The sequence below is a fragment of the Ursus arctos genome, unplaced genomic scaffold (genome assembly GCF_023065955.2).
Source record: "Ursus arctos isolate Adak ecotype North America unplaced genomic scaffold, UrsArc2.0 scaffold_7, whole genome shotgun sequence".
Lineage (NCBI taxonomy): Eukaryota > Metazoa > Chordata > Mammalia > Carnivora > Ursidae > Ursus > Ursus arctos.
This window is the reverse complement of record NW_026623089.1, coordinates 69,805,392-69,822,690: the sequence shown is the minus strand read 5'-3', so window position 1 is coordinate 69,822,690 and position 17,299 is coordinate 69,805,392. Positions and strand designations below refer to the sequence as shown.

At 41.4% G+C, this 17,299-nt stretch overlaps 1 protein-coding gene across 2 annotated transcripts in view; it reads left to right on the top strand.

Moving 5' to 3' along the window:
• The window catches only part of TARBP1 (TAR (HIV-1) RNA binding protein 1), an 85,274-nt gene that overhangs the window by 17,593 nt on the left and 50,382 nt on the right, over positions 1–17,299 (top strand). Inside the window, exons 9-12 of one of the 2 annotated variants that reach the window (XM_044386052.3) lie at positions 243–332; positions 5,039–5,180; positions 9,992–10,088; positions 11,053–11,225. In XM_044386052.3, the coding sequence (XP_044241987.2) occupies positions 243–332; positions 5,039–5,180; positions 9,992–10,088; positions 11,053–11,225 (502 nt within the window). Of the gene's footprint in view, positions 1–242; positions 333–5,038; positions 5,181–9,988; positions 10,089–11,052; positions 11,226–17,299 lie in introns of both variants that reach the window. The other variant, XM_026504147.4, reaches the window with a different exon arrangement.

Below are 17,299 nucleotides of genomic sequence, written 5' to 3'. Positions count from 1 at the left end.
AGGAACATGGACTTAGAAAATAATCTTTCACTTTATATAATAACACACTGATTGCTTGTATCATTTCTAAAAAACATTTTCTTTTTAAAAATAGCTTTCTTTTGATTTAACTAGTAGTATTCTACTTTAAATGGAGTGTTAGCTTGCTTTTATAGTGATCTCATTTTATTAGATTAAAATTTTTTAAGTGAGTAATTTTGTTAAACTGCTCTGACCCCCTCCTCTCTCCTTCCCCCTTGTAGGAGAAGGTGTCACTTTCAGATGTTTCAACTTTTCTCATGTCTCTGAGACAAGAGGAGTCCTTAGGACGAGGAACCTCATTGTGGACAGAGGTGAGATGAAAAATAATTTAATGATAAGGTCTTTGAAAAGTTATAAAAAATTGTTTTCTAATTGAACTCACTACTAATCGCTTATGTAAAATATAGTGATGGCTTTGTAATCTACCAACAGAGGTTTTTAAATATTGTATATTTGCTTTGAGTGAACCTAAGTAATAATGCTGCTAAGAATCTTACAGGAGGACCCGAGAATGTTTGGGGTAGAGACGGACTTAGATGAGAAGGTCGAGCTCGTGGGTGGATCTCGATTCTGGATGAGATGGGTCAAAAATAAGGATGAGTTAGACTCAAAAACAGTGATACCGACCTCCTCTTTCTGGTTTTCTCTGTCTGTTAATGGCACTTCCATCTACCCAGTTGCCCAAGTCTGACATTTTGGTAATTCCTGATTCTTTCTAACTTTATGCATCAAACCCATCATGAAATCCTAAACGCCTTTCGTCTTCTGCAGCCGTTGCTCTCGCGGAGACTCTGCTCCTCCCCCGAGACGGCCTTGCACGCCCACTGGCCTCACGGTGCTGCCTTTGTGTGGGCTCTTCAGGGGTCTGCTTCCTCCTCTCTGTTTTGTCTGAAACTGTGGAACACCGTTCACGCTACTCCTGTTAGCTCTTACCCATCGTATAGCTGGTTGAATCCTAATCTGTGTCCTCTACAGGTTTTATGGTTCTTGAGGACAGGGAGTTTTTTAAAAAAGAATTCTATTTCTCCAGTGCCTAAGAGATCACGGAGGGCAAGGATGTGCTTATATCTTTTAGAAGGCAAGTCCGTCTGCGTACGCACAGAGGGAAATGAGAAATCAGCGTGAACTGTGTTCAAATAATTCAGGTGTGGAGTCAGAAGGACATACAGCAGGGTAATGGAGGGAATGAAGAAAAAGAAAATTGGGGTCTTTAGCAATTAGAATTTCATTTTATTTTCTTGATCATAATGCATCTAATTAGGTGGAATCTAAAAAATACAGAACCATGTAAAGAAAATAAAAATCACCTGTAATGTCTACGATCAAATTAAATCCAGATTTTTGGGCTTAATTATTAATTTTTCAGTATACATATTCTTAGTCTTGCTTTCTCAGTATATAGGTTTATATTTAAAGCGATATGTTAACATATATGATTTTCTACACAAAGTAACGATTATACTGTTCTGAATTTTATTTTTTGTCTTACATTTGAGCATTTTAACATGTTGCTAAATCTTCACTATATAATATTTAAAAATTCAGTCAATTAGATATTTTAGAATTTACTTAATCAGTTCCTTTTGTTGGACTTTTGTCTCAGATCTTATCATTTCATCTGGAAATATGTGCTACTAAAAGATAAAGACTTTGAAAGGGCCTAAATAGTCTCTTATCATACCTAAAAATGTTAACGATCACTTATTAGATTTCAAATATTTGGTGTTTAAATTGCTCCAGATGTCCAATAAATGTGTTTGTTCTTTGCATTTTGTTCCTATATTCAGCTTTGTTCAAGTATTCAAATGAGGTCTATTCATTGCATTGATATGTCTAGTTTGTAAATTGTGGTTGATCCATCTGGAATTTATTTCAGTGTATGTATGGTATGAGCTTTGAGGTTTCATTGAGAAAAGGCACGTGAGGATGTTCAGACCGTGCTTGGTCCACACGGAGTGTAAGTGCACTCCACCATTGTGGTCCTTTCCCCTTTGACCAGCCAGATGGTGTTTGATTGTTTGTTAGCAAGCAGCCCCCTTGGATTTCCTAATTTGTTCCCCTGATTTTCTCCGTTCTCTAATTCACTAACTTGTCTTCATATTTTTCCTTCTTTTTAACTTTCTTTCTGTATGTTTACTTATCTCTTTATGTCTTTATTTTTTGAAAACTATTTATTGGACACCTTGTACACAGCAGGCTCTGAGCTGGGTTTTGGGAATACATGGTCAGCAAGATAAACGTGGCCACTGTCCTCAGGAAGCTTACATCTAGTGGTTCATAGCTGAACCCAAACTTTAAACCTTTTGGTTTAAAAATAGAAGCATATATAAATATAAATATAAATATATCCCTTAGCGTAGACTTGGCTGTAGTGTCTAACTTGCAAAGTAGTAGTGTTCTCATTATTGTATAAATCTCTATTATGTTGAATCATGTAAGATTATTGATATTCAGTCACTTTTAACCTATGGAAATGGCAAGTTCACGTAGCTCAAGCTAAGTAAGTTTTTAAATTAATGGACTTTATTTTTCAGAGTTTTAGGTTCACAGAAGAATTGAACAGAAAGTACACAGTTCCCATACACCTCCTCACCACCCGCCTCCACCCCTCGATTATTAACATCTTGCATTAATGGGGTGCATTTGTTATGATTGATGAGCCAATATTGATACGTGATTATTAACTAATGTCCATAGTTTACATTGGGGTTCACTCTTTGTGTTGTGTATTCTTTGAAGTTTGGCAAACATACAATATGTACTCACCATTCCAGTATCACACAGGTTAGTTTCACTGCCCGTGCTCCACCGATTCGCCCCTCTCTTCTTTCGTGCCGCCCCCCCCCAACCCTTGGCAACTACTGGTGTTTTGTCTGTGTCCATGGTTTTGCCTTTTCCAAAGTGTCGTGTAGTTGGAATCCTATACTATGAAGCATTTTTGGATTAACTTCTTTCACTAAGAAATATGCATTTAAGGTTCTTCCATGGCTCTTCGTGGCCTGATAACTCATGTCTTTTTATCCCTGAATAACATCCCGTTGTCTGATGTACCACCGTTTTTTCATTCACCTCCTGAAGGACATCTTGGTTGTTTTTAAATTCTGGCAATAATGAATAAAACTGCTATGAACATTCACATATGAGTTCTTGTATGGACATAACTTTTCAACTCATTTGAATAAATACCAAGGGGCACAGTTCCTGGATACATGTTAAGAAAATGTTCAGTTTTTTAAGGAGCTACCAAATTATCTTCCAAAGTAGCGGTACCATTTCGCATTCCCACTAGCAGTGAAGGAGAATTCCTGTTCCCCACGTCCCGTCCTCATCAGCATTTGGTGTAGTCTGAGGTGTGTCGTGGTATCTTGTTGTTTTAATTTGCAATCCTCTAGTGACATAGGATATTGAGCATCTTTTCATATGCTGTTTGCTCTTCGTATATCTTCTTTGATGAGGCGTATGTTTAGATCTTTTGCCCAATTTTTAAAATCGGGTTGGTTGTTTTCTTAATGTTAAGTTTTAGGAGTTCTTTGTATATTTTGCCTGTCTTTTACAAATATCTTCTCCCGCTCTGTGGCATCTTCTCATTGTCTTGGCAGTATGCAAATAAACTCTCGAGATTTGTATTTTAATAGGAAATCAAGGTAACCTGTCTCCCAGTGACTGCAAGGTAGATGCCATTTTAAACCATAATTCTGACATGAAAACTCTTTGGAGAGAAAACATTCTGAATCTTCTGACAGATTTGTTAGAAGAAGCAAATACAAATTTGAGTTTGTCAGTTTTATTTTAAGATGGTGCTTGTGGGAGATGCAAGGTTTGTAAAACCTCACACATTTCATAACAATAGCTCAGAAACTTAGTCTGGCCAGTTTGAGAGAAATATAAAGAAAAAGTACATCCTGTTGAAAGGTCAGTATCCTGGCTGACCTCACTGTTAGATTTTACAATGATCCGACGTGATACCTACACGGAGCGACTTCTTCAGTGTTATCGAACTGCTCATTCACCACCACCAATGGGATGTTGGTCTCAGTCTTGACTGAGTCGTTTGTTCATCAGGTTTGTCTTTGGTTAGTCCCGTATTATTGTCTCCTTAAATGTAATTTTGGTTAACCCTAATGCAAGGAATACTTTTTAAAACATTCTTACTTTTTAGAGAGACTTATTTCATAATTATTTACTTTGTATTTAAATTCATATGTTGAATTCGTACAGTAAGAATCTTTTCCTATGAAAAGAAAACTGAGAACATAATTCAATTTCAAAACAAAATTCACAATTTCATGTGACCAAAGATGAATTCTGTGAGTTTCAGTTTTGCAAATCTTCTAAAAGTTGTAACAGAGAAGGACTAGTATTTCTCTTTTTAGTTTATATTTTAAAATGCACATGTTAGAAAATAGACTTGTGAGGAGGGTAGGAACTTTATAACTAATACAAAAACAAACATATCCTTGTTTTAGTGTAGGAAGCAGGAATAAATTTTAACTTCAATTTAAGGTTGTAATTTGGTTTACATAATGTGTCATTTTTCACTGAGATGTTCTTTAGAAAACCTTATTAAGATGTGCACTACATATTAGGTACTTTAAAAATTCTTGCCTGTAAATGAAGTTCGTATATTCATGTGTATATACACACGTGTGTATATAGAGATACACATTTTTTTTCTATCTGCACTGTCTGTAGAACTCAGTCATGACTAAATGTTCTATTACCTTGCTGTGTTCAGATTTTTAAGATTTTATTTATTAGAGAGCAGGGGGAGTGGTAGAGGGACAAGCAGACTCCCTGCTGAGCTGGGAGCCCAGCGCCAGGCTCGATTCCAGGACCCTAAGATCACGACCTGAGCTGAAGTCAGACACTTAAGTGACTGAGCCACCCAGGTGCCCCTGTTGTGTTCAGATATTTAAATTCAGTTTATTGTGGAAGAAAGAAAATTGGCTTAGGGAAATTAGAAACCCTTTGCTCAGTTAGGTTTTCAAAATAACGTAATAACTATTTTCTTTCCCAGCTCTGTGATTGGTTGCGTGTTAATGAAAGCTGTTTCAGGCGAGCCTCGGCTTATAGCTCCATTGGACTTCCTGAGACATCCTCTTTAAATGCTTACGTGAAGAACCTCGTTCAAGAGTATATTAAGTCACCTGCTTGGGAAAGTAAGTCTGAAATCACTTATATGGATTGCTATCACTACATTATTTTCAAAGAACTTTTAACTAGTTTTTCCAATCCAGATATAAGCTTAACCAAATGTGTGCTGATTTACTGATATCAAACTCGTATTTTCGGCCAAATAATGTGAATAAGCAGAATGTGGAAATACGTTTCCTAACGTGTACTTTATCTGGTCTAGGACTTGAGATTTTAAACTACTCTTGTATGTGTTAAGAAACTAGTAAGTTGCCAGAGTAGGAATTGGACAGAGACACATTTATTCTACAATCATTGAATCTTTGCGGGCTAGATACTGCAGATGTGTTTTTAAAGCCTCTGTAAGTGGAAATATTTGTAGATAAATCTGTGCGTCTTTTGTGTGTTTGTTTTCAAAACATCACATGTAGTATGAACTGATTGTGAAAAGTAGTTTTAGAGAAAAATTATGTTTGAAAGGATGGTTTTGTTAGTTTTTTCTTTTTCCCAGATATTTAGTCAAGATCCATTTTCCAACTTCTTTGGGGAAATGTGTAAGACTGCACTGAGGGAAGAACTATTAGCAGATTCATTAATTAGGATTCTTTTTACATTTCTAATGCTTCTTCTTCATTCAAGTCCTTAGTTGATAATTTGGGTAAATTGCATCTTTGAATTTAACGTGTCTTAAATTTCCTGGGTTTGTCTCAGACTGAGTCGTTTTCATGTACTGATTAATCTGATCGTGGAATAGGTTTTAAATGAGCAGATAAACTCATGTATTTTGGAAGAATAATTATCTGTTTTTCCTTCTTAGAACATTTCTCTTTCATGTTTCATTCTCCGTCTAGTAAATTCTCTGTGGTGTTACTTGGAGGATTCTTTTGTTAGGCCTATAAAAGTAAATAAATTTTCGTCCTTACTAGAGTAAACATACATTAAAGTCCCTAAAATGTCTTCAGAACTTATTTTATAATTCAGAGTATATAACAGCATCAGATTTGAGTAAATATTCAAAATCAGATGAAACAATATTTTTAGAATTTTTTTCTTTAATATTTCTAGAACTTAAAATATACTGTTTAATATAATAGGCTATTTTAAGTTTTTAAAACACTTAAAACTTGATTTCAAGTGCAAAGGAGGCATTTGTGTGTGTTTTAATATTTTTGTTTGACTTTTAATGTCCTTGACCGAGTGCCTTTATAACGTTTAATTAGCAATTACTGGGGCAGTTTTCAGAGCAAGTTAATAAATTCCAAAGAAAAAAAATTAGCTTGAGTTTCTGAACATAAAATACATGTACTATTGAATTTTATTTTTGTATAGGGACTTACTGGCCAAAACACTATTTTCACTCAGGTTCTACATCTAAAGTAGCTTTTTCTTTGGGTTTTGGCATAGTTAGTACAGATAGATTTTGCACTGTGGACTCCGCAGGCATCTATGAAGTGTTTTCTAAGAGCCTCTGGAGTCCCAGAGACAAAAGCTCTCTCCCTCAGAGCATCATCTAGCAAGGAAGTTGACAGGGAAGCAGATAATCCAAGCACAGTGCCTTGAAAGACGTGATAAGCACTAGGCTGGGAACCCGCGTACCTACTTGGAATGGGTAGACCAGCAGAGTAGAGGGAGGTCACCAGATGGGTGAATCTGACCAGTGGGCAGAAATGAAGGAGAAAAGCAGGAAGGAGTATCCCACAAGGCTTGGGCGAACTTGCATCCAGGGAGCTGAAGGTAGGTAGGCATCTGTCTGTGTATTTATGTATCTGTCATCTGTCTGTCTGTGGCGTGGAGCCCAAGAAGGAATGGTGGGAGGTAAGGGTGGATATGAGGTACGTACACACACATATATGGACATATACACAGTGTTGGACACGTGGTATGCAAGACAACAAAACAAAGTGATAGCAGCAAACCCACACAAAACCAGCATCACCTATAAGCAAACATGCGGAAGAGCTTTCAGAGCAGGCTTTCTGAGTCATGGAAAGTGACACATAGTAGCACTGAAGGCTTGTCAGACCTCGGACGGACACGCTGAGATTAAGGGACATACATTTGGAGAAATGTATACTTAACTCAGGCAGTCCCTCAAAGGATTTGGTGTAAAGATTTTGTAGTCAAGTGATGTGCCTACTTAAAATTAACCAAGAAATCTAGAGATGTGGAATAAGCCCGAATAGTCCCGAAGTATTGCAGTTGTATAACAGATTTTAAAAACAGCGTTGAAGTGTAATTGACAGACATCACAGTCTATGTATTGAAGCTGTAGGGTGTGGTGGGTTTGGACCTACGTCTGTATGAAACTCACCCCCATAGCGAGGTAACACGCGTATGTATCAGGCTCCAAAGTGTTTTCGTACCTCTTTTTCATCCTTCCCCTCCACTTCACCTTTCTCTCCTCCATGCCCTGGACAAGACCCATGTGCTTTCCAACACTGCAGATTAGTTTGCATTTTCTAGAATTACACTCAGTGTTTAAAATTCATGGTAGCAAGATTTGACTGGTGATTCGGGGCTAAAATGCATTAAGGTGATTAGTAATTGCCAACGATTCTTTTGTTTCTTTAAAACCATTGTTGCCTCCATTTTTCTAGCTTCAGTAAGCGAAAAGGAGTGTAAAGAATTCTCCCTCAGTGGTTTGCAGAGTATGGTTTCCAGACCAGCAACACCAGCACCACCTGGAAACTCCTTAGAAAAACAAATTCTCCGGCTCTGTCCCAAGCCTATTGAATCAGACTGTGGGTGGGGGCTTACCCTCTGTATTGACAAAGCCTCCAGGTGATTGTACAACAGGCCGAAGTTTGAGAGCCAGCGCCCTGTAGCATGGATTTGCTTCATGTGGTGCAGGGTTCTCGGGAAGCCCCCACAGCAGGCAGGCCTGCCGAGCGTGTCTCGTGCCGGAGGAGCAAGGCACTCTCTTGTCATTGGTCTGGTACTGTGGCCCTCCTTGACCTCGGAAGTCATTAAAAATCCACTACACTTCCAATTTATAACCTTCCCTTTCAGTATCCAAGGTGCACAGTTGCTTAGGATTTCAAGCAGGATCTGTGTTTCTAGAACGCTGCCCTGTTTTGCTGAAGGAGGTGAGAACCGTCGGGTTAGCCATGTTGCGCACCGGCTGTGTGTGCTGGTCATTCCCACACATGCCGTGTTTAAGGCCAGAGCTTCCCGCTCGCACGCCGCGTGAGCGCCGCTGTGACTGGAGTAGCACCCCTACCCCCCCACCCCGTGAGGTCGAGGAGGTCTGCTCACAGGACTGCTCGTGAATGACTTCATTTTAGTCTGTGTTGATGAAGGACGTCGATGTAAGTGTGGGGTAGAAAGCAGTAACGTGAGGAAAAATGTTTCCAAGAACAAGTTTCAAGGACTCATCTTTACAACACGTACAAATTTCACCTACTCCAATTTCCTGGATAGCACCGACATTGGGATTTAAAAAAAAATATATGAGCAGATTCTTTACTGATGAAAACTAAGTGGCATTTATAGGATTTAAAAAATAATATGATAAAGTTTATCCTTTTGTTGTATTTTTTAACTGAGTTGTCCTACATGCAAGTATGTTTTTACTACTGTTTATCTTTGTACTATTCCAGTAAATTTATATTAAGATATATTAAATTACCCCCAAAATATATTAGCGTGTTTAAGAAAACGATTTAAGTATTTAAACTACTGAGCTGGAAAACTAGATCTCTTACCTAACTTTTTCTTGAGAATTGGGGTGAAAAGTGCAATCTTGCTGTAATAATACACCATGAATGAAAAAGAAATCTATTCATGGCTTATTTTCATTTAGTTGGCTTTCAGAGATGGGAAAATATTCATTTTATCTGGTAACCATGTTCTTTCTTCCAAAACTTATTCTAGAAACTTTGCATAAATTTATTTTTTTTTAAAAAAACAAGGGGAGTCGTAGGTATTATTAGTTTGAGTTCATAGAAGATGACCTAAGCTTTTTTTTTTAGGTTTTTGTTCTATTTTATTTTATTTTTTTTTTTTGAGTGTAGTTGATACGTAATGTTATGTTAGTTTCAGTGTAGACCTAAGCTTTCTGAGAGGACAAGCAGTTGTCCCAGGGTCCCACAGCTAAGGAGCACAGGACTGGGGCTCAGACACAGGTCCGAGGCTCCAGAGCCTTTGGGTCCATATCCATTCCATCCTCCTCCTGCCTACATCTTAGGCAATTTTCTTCTCTCCACTGAAATAACTAGAATTGCCTCTTAACTCGTGACGTTGAATCTCCTCTTGCTTCCCGTACAATCTCTCTTCTGCCTGTAGAAGTCCTTTTAAACTACTGATTTGGGTCTACAAATGTTTCCTCCCTTTCTTTCTGTGCCTTTACTTTTCCCTAGCCTTTAGGAAGTTCTTTGCATGGCCCGCTAAGTCCCCTGGTCTCTTCCCTGGCTGTCTGTGTCACCTCAGCTTTGGCACTCCCTCCCACTCATGTGCCCTGCTGCACGGGCATCCTTCCGTCCCCTGGAACGTGGCATGCTCTGCCTTCCTTGGGGAAGCCTTGCCTCCCTTCACCTGCTGTACTCTTTCCCAGCCTTCGCGATCAGCCCCATTGTCCTTCTTCAGAGGACTTTCTCATATTCCCCAGACAGATGAGGGCATGGCCTCCTGTGTGCACTCCCCTTGGGCCATTTCGTACCGCTCACCACCGCTGTCATCGGTAACAGTGAGCTATGCCGGAGGGTGTTCTGTGCTTCGTCTCCGTGCTTATAATTTGATATTGATAAGGCATAATCGTTTGGCTGTTCTCTTCTTGAAACATCATCTTTGAAGGATTTTGTTCATGCTTTGCAAATGTCAACTCTTGTTATTTAAGCAGGAGAAGACTGCTTTATGCCGGACTGGTTTGAAGCCAAGCTTGTTGCAATGATGGTCTTGCTGGCCGTAGATGTGGAAGGAATGAAGACTCAGTACAGGTAAGTGTTTCCCAACTTGTAAAGAAAGCTTAAAAAATCAAAGAAAAGGCTAATCAGATTTATGGTGCCTGTTGAGACTTCCATGATTGGTCTGGAATTGATCCTAGTGTATTAAAGGGAGAAACCAGAGCACTGGCAGTATGCTAGAGAACTGCTTAAAATTAACAACATATTGATAGGAATAGGGGCTTGTTAGTCTTTTTAGGTAAGTTCAACTGTTAGAGAAGGTCAAAAAAACTATCTACAGTAATCACTGGTTTTATATAAGAATATTAAAAGAATAGGTTGTAAGATTCTAGCATAAGATTAGGTAAAGAAGTTCACGGGTTTTGATCCCTTTGTAAAATGTGTAATTTTTTTAAAATGCAATAAAGATTAAAGTCCTTTATATTTTGAGAATGTGTACAGATCAGTTCTCACCAGATTATAATTGTTGCAAAAAGCAGCTCCATTTGCTAGTGTATTTGCATGATGCACAGTTAATTTGATTAACATCAAATCTCTTTTGTAGACAAAGTTTTACTACGAAAGTTGGTTATGATTTTTTTAAACCCTTAATTTTTTGTATTTTTTGTTAACGTCTCATTTCCTTGACTAGTATATGTTTTGGTTTTTTTTGTTGTTTTGTTTTGTTTTTTGAATTACTGTAGCAGGGTCTCAGCATTTTAATTTACAAATAAATTGGGTCTAGGATCTTCCTACTTGTGCCTCGAGTGCGGTATGTTCCTGCCTGTGCTTTCTTCTCGAGTGCACAGAGAATTTATGGAGAAAGCATAGACCGAGGGGTCAGCGAGGAGGCCGGAGGGGAGGGTCAGTCCCAGTAGGTGCTAGGTGTCCGGATCGTCCGTGAGACTAATTCTGTCTAATCGAATCCAGTAGCTAACCAGCTCCACAAGTTATAGATGGAAAATAATCTCTTCATGCTTTTGAAATGCTTGATTTGGGCATGTCTTTTAATACCTAGTGAAAAGCGGAGAACACAGAATGTATTCAGGATATTCTTAGACCCTCTTCTGGAATCCCTTACGAAGCTGGGCACAAATGCCTACATGCCCTTGCTGAGAACTGACCGAGGCCTCCAGCTCCTGTTGAAGTTATTGCACACTTGCTTGTTGAGAGGTTCCAGTGCCCAAGATGGTGAGGACACGTAGTTCCTGTGGGTGTCTGGCTTGGTATACGGTTGGTGGTTAGAATGAGAGGAAATCCCTGACCTTTTAAATGAGAGGATTACCTCATGCATTCAGCAGATACTGCCCGAGCCCCCGGTGGGGCTGGGGATACGCAGCGATGGTGCAGACCCTCTGCCCTCATGGCAGCTGACGTCATGGCGTTACTCCTGTTTTGGAATGTGATTGTGTTTGCTTTTGTTTGTTTTTTTCATTTATGCTCACACATTAATTTCCAGACATGAAAACGACCTCTGTTTCATGCGTGTTCTAATGGCCACTCTGCTAGATGTTGCAGAGGCTAAGCTAAAGCACGAGAATGGCAGTAATTACGTGGGTTCTTGTTTTCAAATGTGTTTGTCTTTGAGCACCTTCTAAGGAGAGCGTACTTCATACAGAAAGTATAGTCGTAGTGGAAGCGTTGAGCTCTCTGTTCTCTCCTTAAATGGAGACGCATGCAAGACAGTAGCTGAAAACCACGGACACGAGAGCCCCTCTTCGTGGAGGAGCCTTGATTCCCAATCCTTTCCCACCCCTCACTTGGAATTTTAGAAATCTGCTGTTTGAGGATCCTAGGGAAGCATCAGTATTAGGCTAAACCTGAGGATAACATTGATGGGATTCGATTTTAATATATGCTTGTGAAATTTTAGAGCGAGTTTCCAGATTCTGATGTTTTTAATAATGGCAGTGGAACCAAATGCTGTACACATAACGGTAACTTTTTATAAGGTTTTCGTCTCCTTAAGGGCATAAATTTGGGTTCATTTGATGTGTTTTGACTTTTTACTAGAGTTAGTGCTTTCAGGAGCAGGACTGGATCCCAGGCGCCCTTCGGAAAATTGTGATATTTGACACACATGAGCATGCGATGGTTTTTTATACATTATGATGCCAAATAATCAAACACCTGTGAACTTCTTACCCAACCTAAGAACAAATGTACCTGTTACTCCTCAGTCCCCTCCTTTAACTTTAACTTTTGTCTTTATCACTTCCATGCACTTTGGAAGATGGTTTTATTTCATCTTTAGATATTCCTCAACAATGTAGTGCCTCGTTTTCCTGCTTTCGAGCTCTGTGGAAATGCTGCTTCACTGTGGGAAGTCTTCTGTAACTTTTTTCACTTCACATGTTTCCGACATTCACGCACGTCCTTTCTTAGACTTCGTTATTTTCCGTCATACACTCTTCTGTTGTATGAAGACACCACAGTTTATGCATTCTCCCAGTGCTGGACTTTGGATTGAATTAATTACCGTGACGTAGCATGCGGCCACAAACCCTTGTCTCCATGCTTTCTGGGCCTGTACGTGCACCTCTCCAGCGTGTGTATTGGTTCGTAGAGTCTGTGCGTAGTCAGCTTTATAAGATAATGAAAATTGTTTTTCCAGTTTTCCATTCCAAAATGTGTACACATTTTATGTTCTTAGCAGCAGCAGAACGTAAGAGTTTCCATAACACCTCATGCAGATCTTTTTTATGTCACCAAATAAGAACCAAGGAAATACCTGTTGAATTTTGACAGCCATTGGTGTCCATATGACTGTTAAACTATAGCAAGCTTAATTTACCTGTAAATAGATCTTAATCCTGAAACATTTCTTTTATGAGAGAAGAGGAAAATAGGAAATACTTATTTCCATTTCATAAATGAGGAAGCAGTCTGGGAATTAATTACCAGTACCAGAGTCACTGAAGAAATCATGGTAGAGGCAGGAATACCCAGGAATACTCTCTGTGAGCAGGTGATGAAGGTTTGGCAGTATGCCGCTGTTCGGGGCAACTTTGCCTTTTTGTGTTTAAAATTTGTTTAATTTAATCTTCAATATTTTATTATGGAAATCCTTAAATATATAGAAAAATATATAGAAATATATATATATATAGAAAATATATAGAAAAATGGAGATATCATAATATCTCCATCAAAATCCCCATGTACCCATCAGAGCTTCAACATCTGTCATTCCTGTGTCTTCCTGAGAGAATGCAACTACTGTCATTTCCGTTTGTCCTCCTTTTTTTCCTTTGCTTCCTTTTTTTTTTTTTTTAACGTATTAACACTTGGAACGGCATGAGGGGAGAAAAGCCACAGGGGGAAGGGGCTCGGTGCACTGAGTGTCTGGCGAGATGCCTCTTCCCCTTCTCCTCCCCTTAACCCGCAGCAGTTGCTGTGCCGATCCTCAAAGTGTGAAGTTATTTAAATCTTAATTGGGGGGGGGCGACTGTGGAAAGCCTTTGAGCTGGTGTTGGGGAATTCACCCAGCAGATAGGTACTGATGATCCGTACGCCGCGCACTGTTTAGAGCTCGAGGGTGCCAGCATGAGAAAAGAAAATCGCAGCCCTTGTCGAGATCGCATGGACTGAGGGGGACTGGCCTGCAGCGGGAAGAGGGATGGTAAGCAGCGACTATATACAATATATGGTGGTTGGATAGATGTTGGGGGAAATAAGGTAGGGAAGGGGGGCGGGGCGTGCTAGGGTAGAGGTTGAGGGTTACAGGTATAGTTGATTGGTCGAGGAAGACCTCGCTGTGAAGGGAACGGTCGGTTAAGCAAAGACTTGAACTGTTGAGGGACGGAGCCCTGCGCACACGTAGGGAAGGCTTCCCCGGAAGGGCGCCTGGCGAGCAAGGAGGCGCCCGTGGGAGAGCTGGCTGTCTGGGGAACGGTGAGGAGGCGTCGAGGGTGGAATAACAGGGCCTGAACTTTGAGAGGGAGAGAGGGGAGTGGGGACAGTCACGTGGGACTCCTTCCCTGGGCCATTTTAAGGGTGTGGCTCGGACGAGAGGGTTTGAGCTGGGGTGTGCTGAGCCCTGAATTGAGTTTTAGAAAGCTCACTGGGCCCTGCTGTTGAGAGAGCCGCAGAGGGTCAAGGGCAGAGCCGCGGAGACCAGCTCCTACGCTTGCATGACGTGCTAGGCATGGATGCAGTGAGTTGTGTTAGGACTTGGAGGTATTTTGACGGTTCGGCCAGCAGGATTTGCTGATGGGATTGGATGTGAGCTGGGAGAACAAGAGAGAACTCAAAGGTTACTCAGCTCTTGGAGAAGGTGGACAGATGGGAGTTGCCTTTAACTGAGGTGAGAAGGACTGGAGTCAGAGAAGATTTTAGAGTTAAGACGGGCAGTTCTGCTGTGGGTAGGTTAAGTGCGGGGCACCCGTTAGCTATCCTCGTGGAGTTGGTGAGCTGGCATTTACCTCTGAGTCTGGAGTTAGGGGGAAGCGTGGGTTGGAAATAGAAATTTGGGAGTCATAGCATGATGGTGCTATTTAAAGCCATGATACTGGACAAGAGCACCAAGGGAGCCAGTGTAGACGGAGAAGAGGTCCAGGTGTGTGGGGAGCACCAGTGTCTAGAGGTTGGGGAGATGAAGAGGAAGTGGCAGAGGACACTTAGGAGGGATTCACTACAGCATAAGAAGAGAAAAGCCAGGAGAATGTGCTGTTCTGGAAGCCAGAAGGAAGGCGTGGTAGCTGCACCAGATGCTGCTGGTGAGCTGAAGGAAGGACTGAGAGTGACCGTTGGTTTTGGCAACATGGAAATCAGGGGTCAACCTGACAGATCGTTTTGGGTGGCGGTGGGGGCAGCTGGGGGGGCAGCAAGGAGGTATGGAGTCCGGGGAGCTCTTTCAGGGGGTGTTCTGTGTGGGGGAGCAGAGACGGGACCGTTGCTCTGGGATGGGAGTTTTATTTCCTTGGGGGAGAAAATAGCAGTGCTTTGTGCTGGTAGAAACGATTCAGTAGAGGGGGGTTTTGAAGATGTGAGGAGGGGACGTTTGCTTCCTGGTGGCTGAGAGGAGGTGAAAGGGCACCAGCGGAGGGGCCGGCCTCAGACGGGATGCTGACGGGGAGGCACGTGTGGGTGGGTGGGCAGAGGCAGGGGTGGCAGCCGTCCCGTTCTGACTGTGCTGTTTTCTCAGTGAAAGAGGCAGGCGAGGGATGGGGGCGCGTATTCCCTGGGAAGGACGGTTAGTGGGTGGACTGGGCAAGTGTCGCAGGCCTGCGGGGAAGCCCGGGGGTGCGCGGAGCCAGCGCTCACGAATGCAAAGTGCGAGCAGGCGTGCGGCCCTTTGCCTCCCGTCTGTGATCTGTGATCTGTGATGCCGTCTCAGACTGAATCAGATGGGATCGGACTTGGGTTGTGGTTCTCCTTTTGGTGCCTCCATGGTACACATAAATGAGGAGTTTTTGTAAAAGGATTTCCAATCATTTTTTCAAAATTCAAAATAACGGTGTGCTGTTTATTTTCATGTTTGTGGAAATGCACCTTTAGTTGCATTAAGCTCCCCCCCTTTGGTTACATCGGATCCTACAGGCCCGGAGTACCTGGCCTTCAGCAGCGGACGCCTTCTGCCCTAAGTGCTTGCCGCACGTGCCACGGTGGGCCTGGGGTCCTCGGTCTCACGTCCCCCCCAGGGGGCTTTTGTTTGCTGGCCTTGATTAATCTCCGCGTCTACTTGAACTTTTCTTCCCAAGGTAGCTTTTATTTTTTTAAATTGTGGTAAAATATCCATAACATAAAAATGTACACTCCAACCGTTTTAAGTGTACAGTTAGTGATATTCAGTACGTTCACATTGTTGTAAATTCACATCACCCACCATCCATCCCCAGAATGGTGTCGTCGTGCCCAACTGAACCTCCATACCTGCTGGGCGCTAACTCCTTACCCCCCCCACCCCGCCCCAAACTGCTGGCGACCACCTTCGTACTTTCTGTCCCTGTGAATTTGTTCCGGGGATCTCAAATCCGTGTAATCATCTAGTCTCTAGCTTATGTTGGGCTTATTTCACGAACTGTAACGTCTTCAGGGTTCATCCATGCTGTAGCATGTGTCAGAATTCCATTCCTTTTTAAGGCTAATACTCCATTGGGCGTGTATGCCATAGTGTGTTTACCCATTCACCCGTTGATGGACATGGGTACTTTCCACTTTTTGGCCATGTGAATAATGCTGCTTGTGAACATCTAATGTACAAATATCTCTTCAAGTCCCTGCCTTCAGTTCTTTTTTTGGTTGTATGCCTAGAAGTGAAATTGCTGGATCGCATGGTAATTTTATGTTTAACAGTTTGAAAAACCGCCATACTGTTTTCCTTAGCGGCCGCACCGTTCCACATTCCAGTCAGCAGTGCACAGGGACCAGGTTCTCCACACCCTCGCCAACACTCATTTGTTTGTTTGTTAATGGCCATCGTCATGGGTGTGAAGTGGTATCTCGTCGTGATTTTGGCTGAGACAGCTTTTGACCAATGCTGGTACCACTGTTGGGATTCAGGTTGCCAATGTTGATTATGTGAGGCCCAGAGTAGGAAACAAAACCATATACCCCATTCTGGTGGAAGTTTTTCGCACAGTTTGTGTATTGTGATAAGCTGTTAAATTGGAGAGAGTGACTGGGGGCCTGGAGATTCTTCTGTACGGGGTGACTAACAGGAAACTCCATGAGAGTGAGGATGATGTTGGAAACACAGTCCCTACTTTTCTTCATGTCACTTCGTTCTCTGTCCTGCAGGCCCTCAGCTTTCCCTTGGAACCTTAGGTTAACTTTATTTTCATTTCTTTATGCGATTATTGAGTACATATAGGAAAAAGAAAAGACAGAGAATCTGGAAGGAGAGGAGTATTCTGTTCTTAATGTATTTGTTGGTTATAATGCTTGCTTTCATAGTAAAAAGCTTTACCTTTCACCCATTTGCTCGTGGTTTCCTGACCTGACAAGTGATTTATGAGCTACTTCAGAGGCCAGATAGTACTGTCTCTACAATAAGTAACATGAAAATTTAAAATTAATTCTGTAATTTTTAATGCTATGTGATCTTTTAAAAAAATGAACATTTCTAAGAGGGATAGATGTCACATTTTGCAAAGTATTCAAATCTTTTACCTATTTTTTTTTTTTTTGAGATTTTATGTATTTATTTGATAGAGAGGCAGCGAGAGAGGGAACACAAGCAGGGGGAGTGGGAGAGGGAGAAGCAGGCTTCCCACTGAGCAGGGAGCCCGATGCGGGGCTCGATCCTAGAACGCCGGGATCAT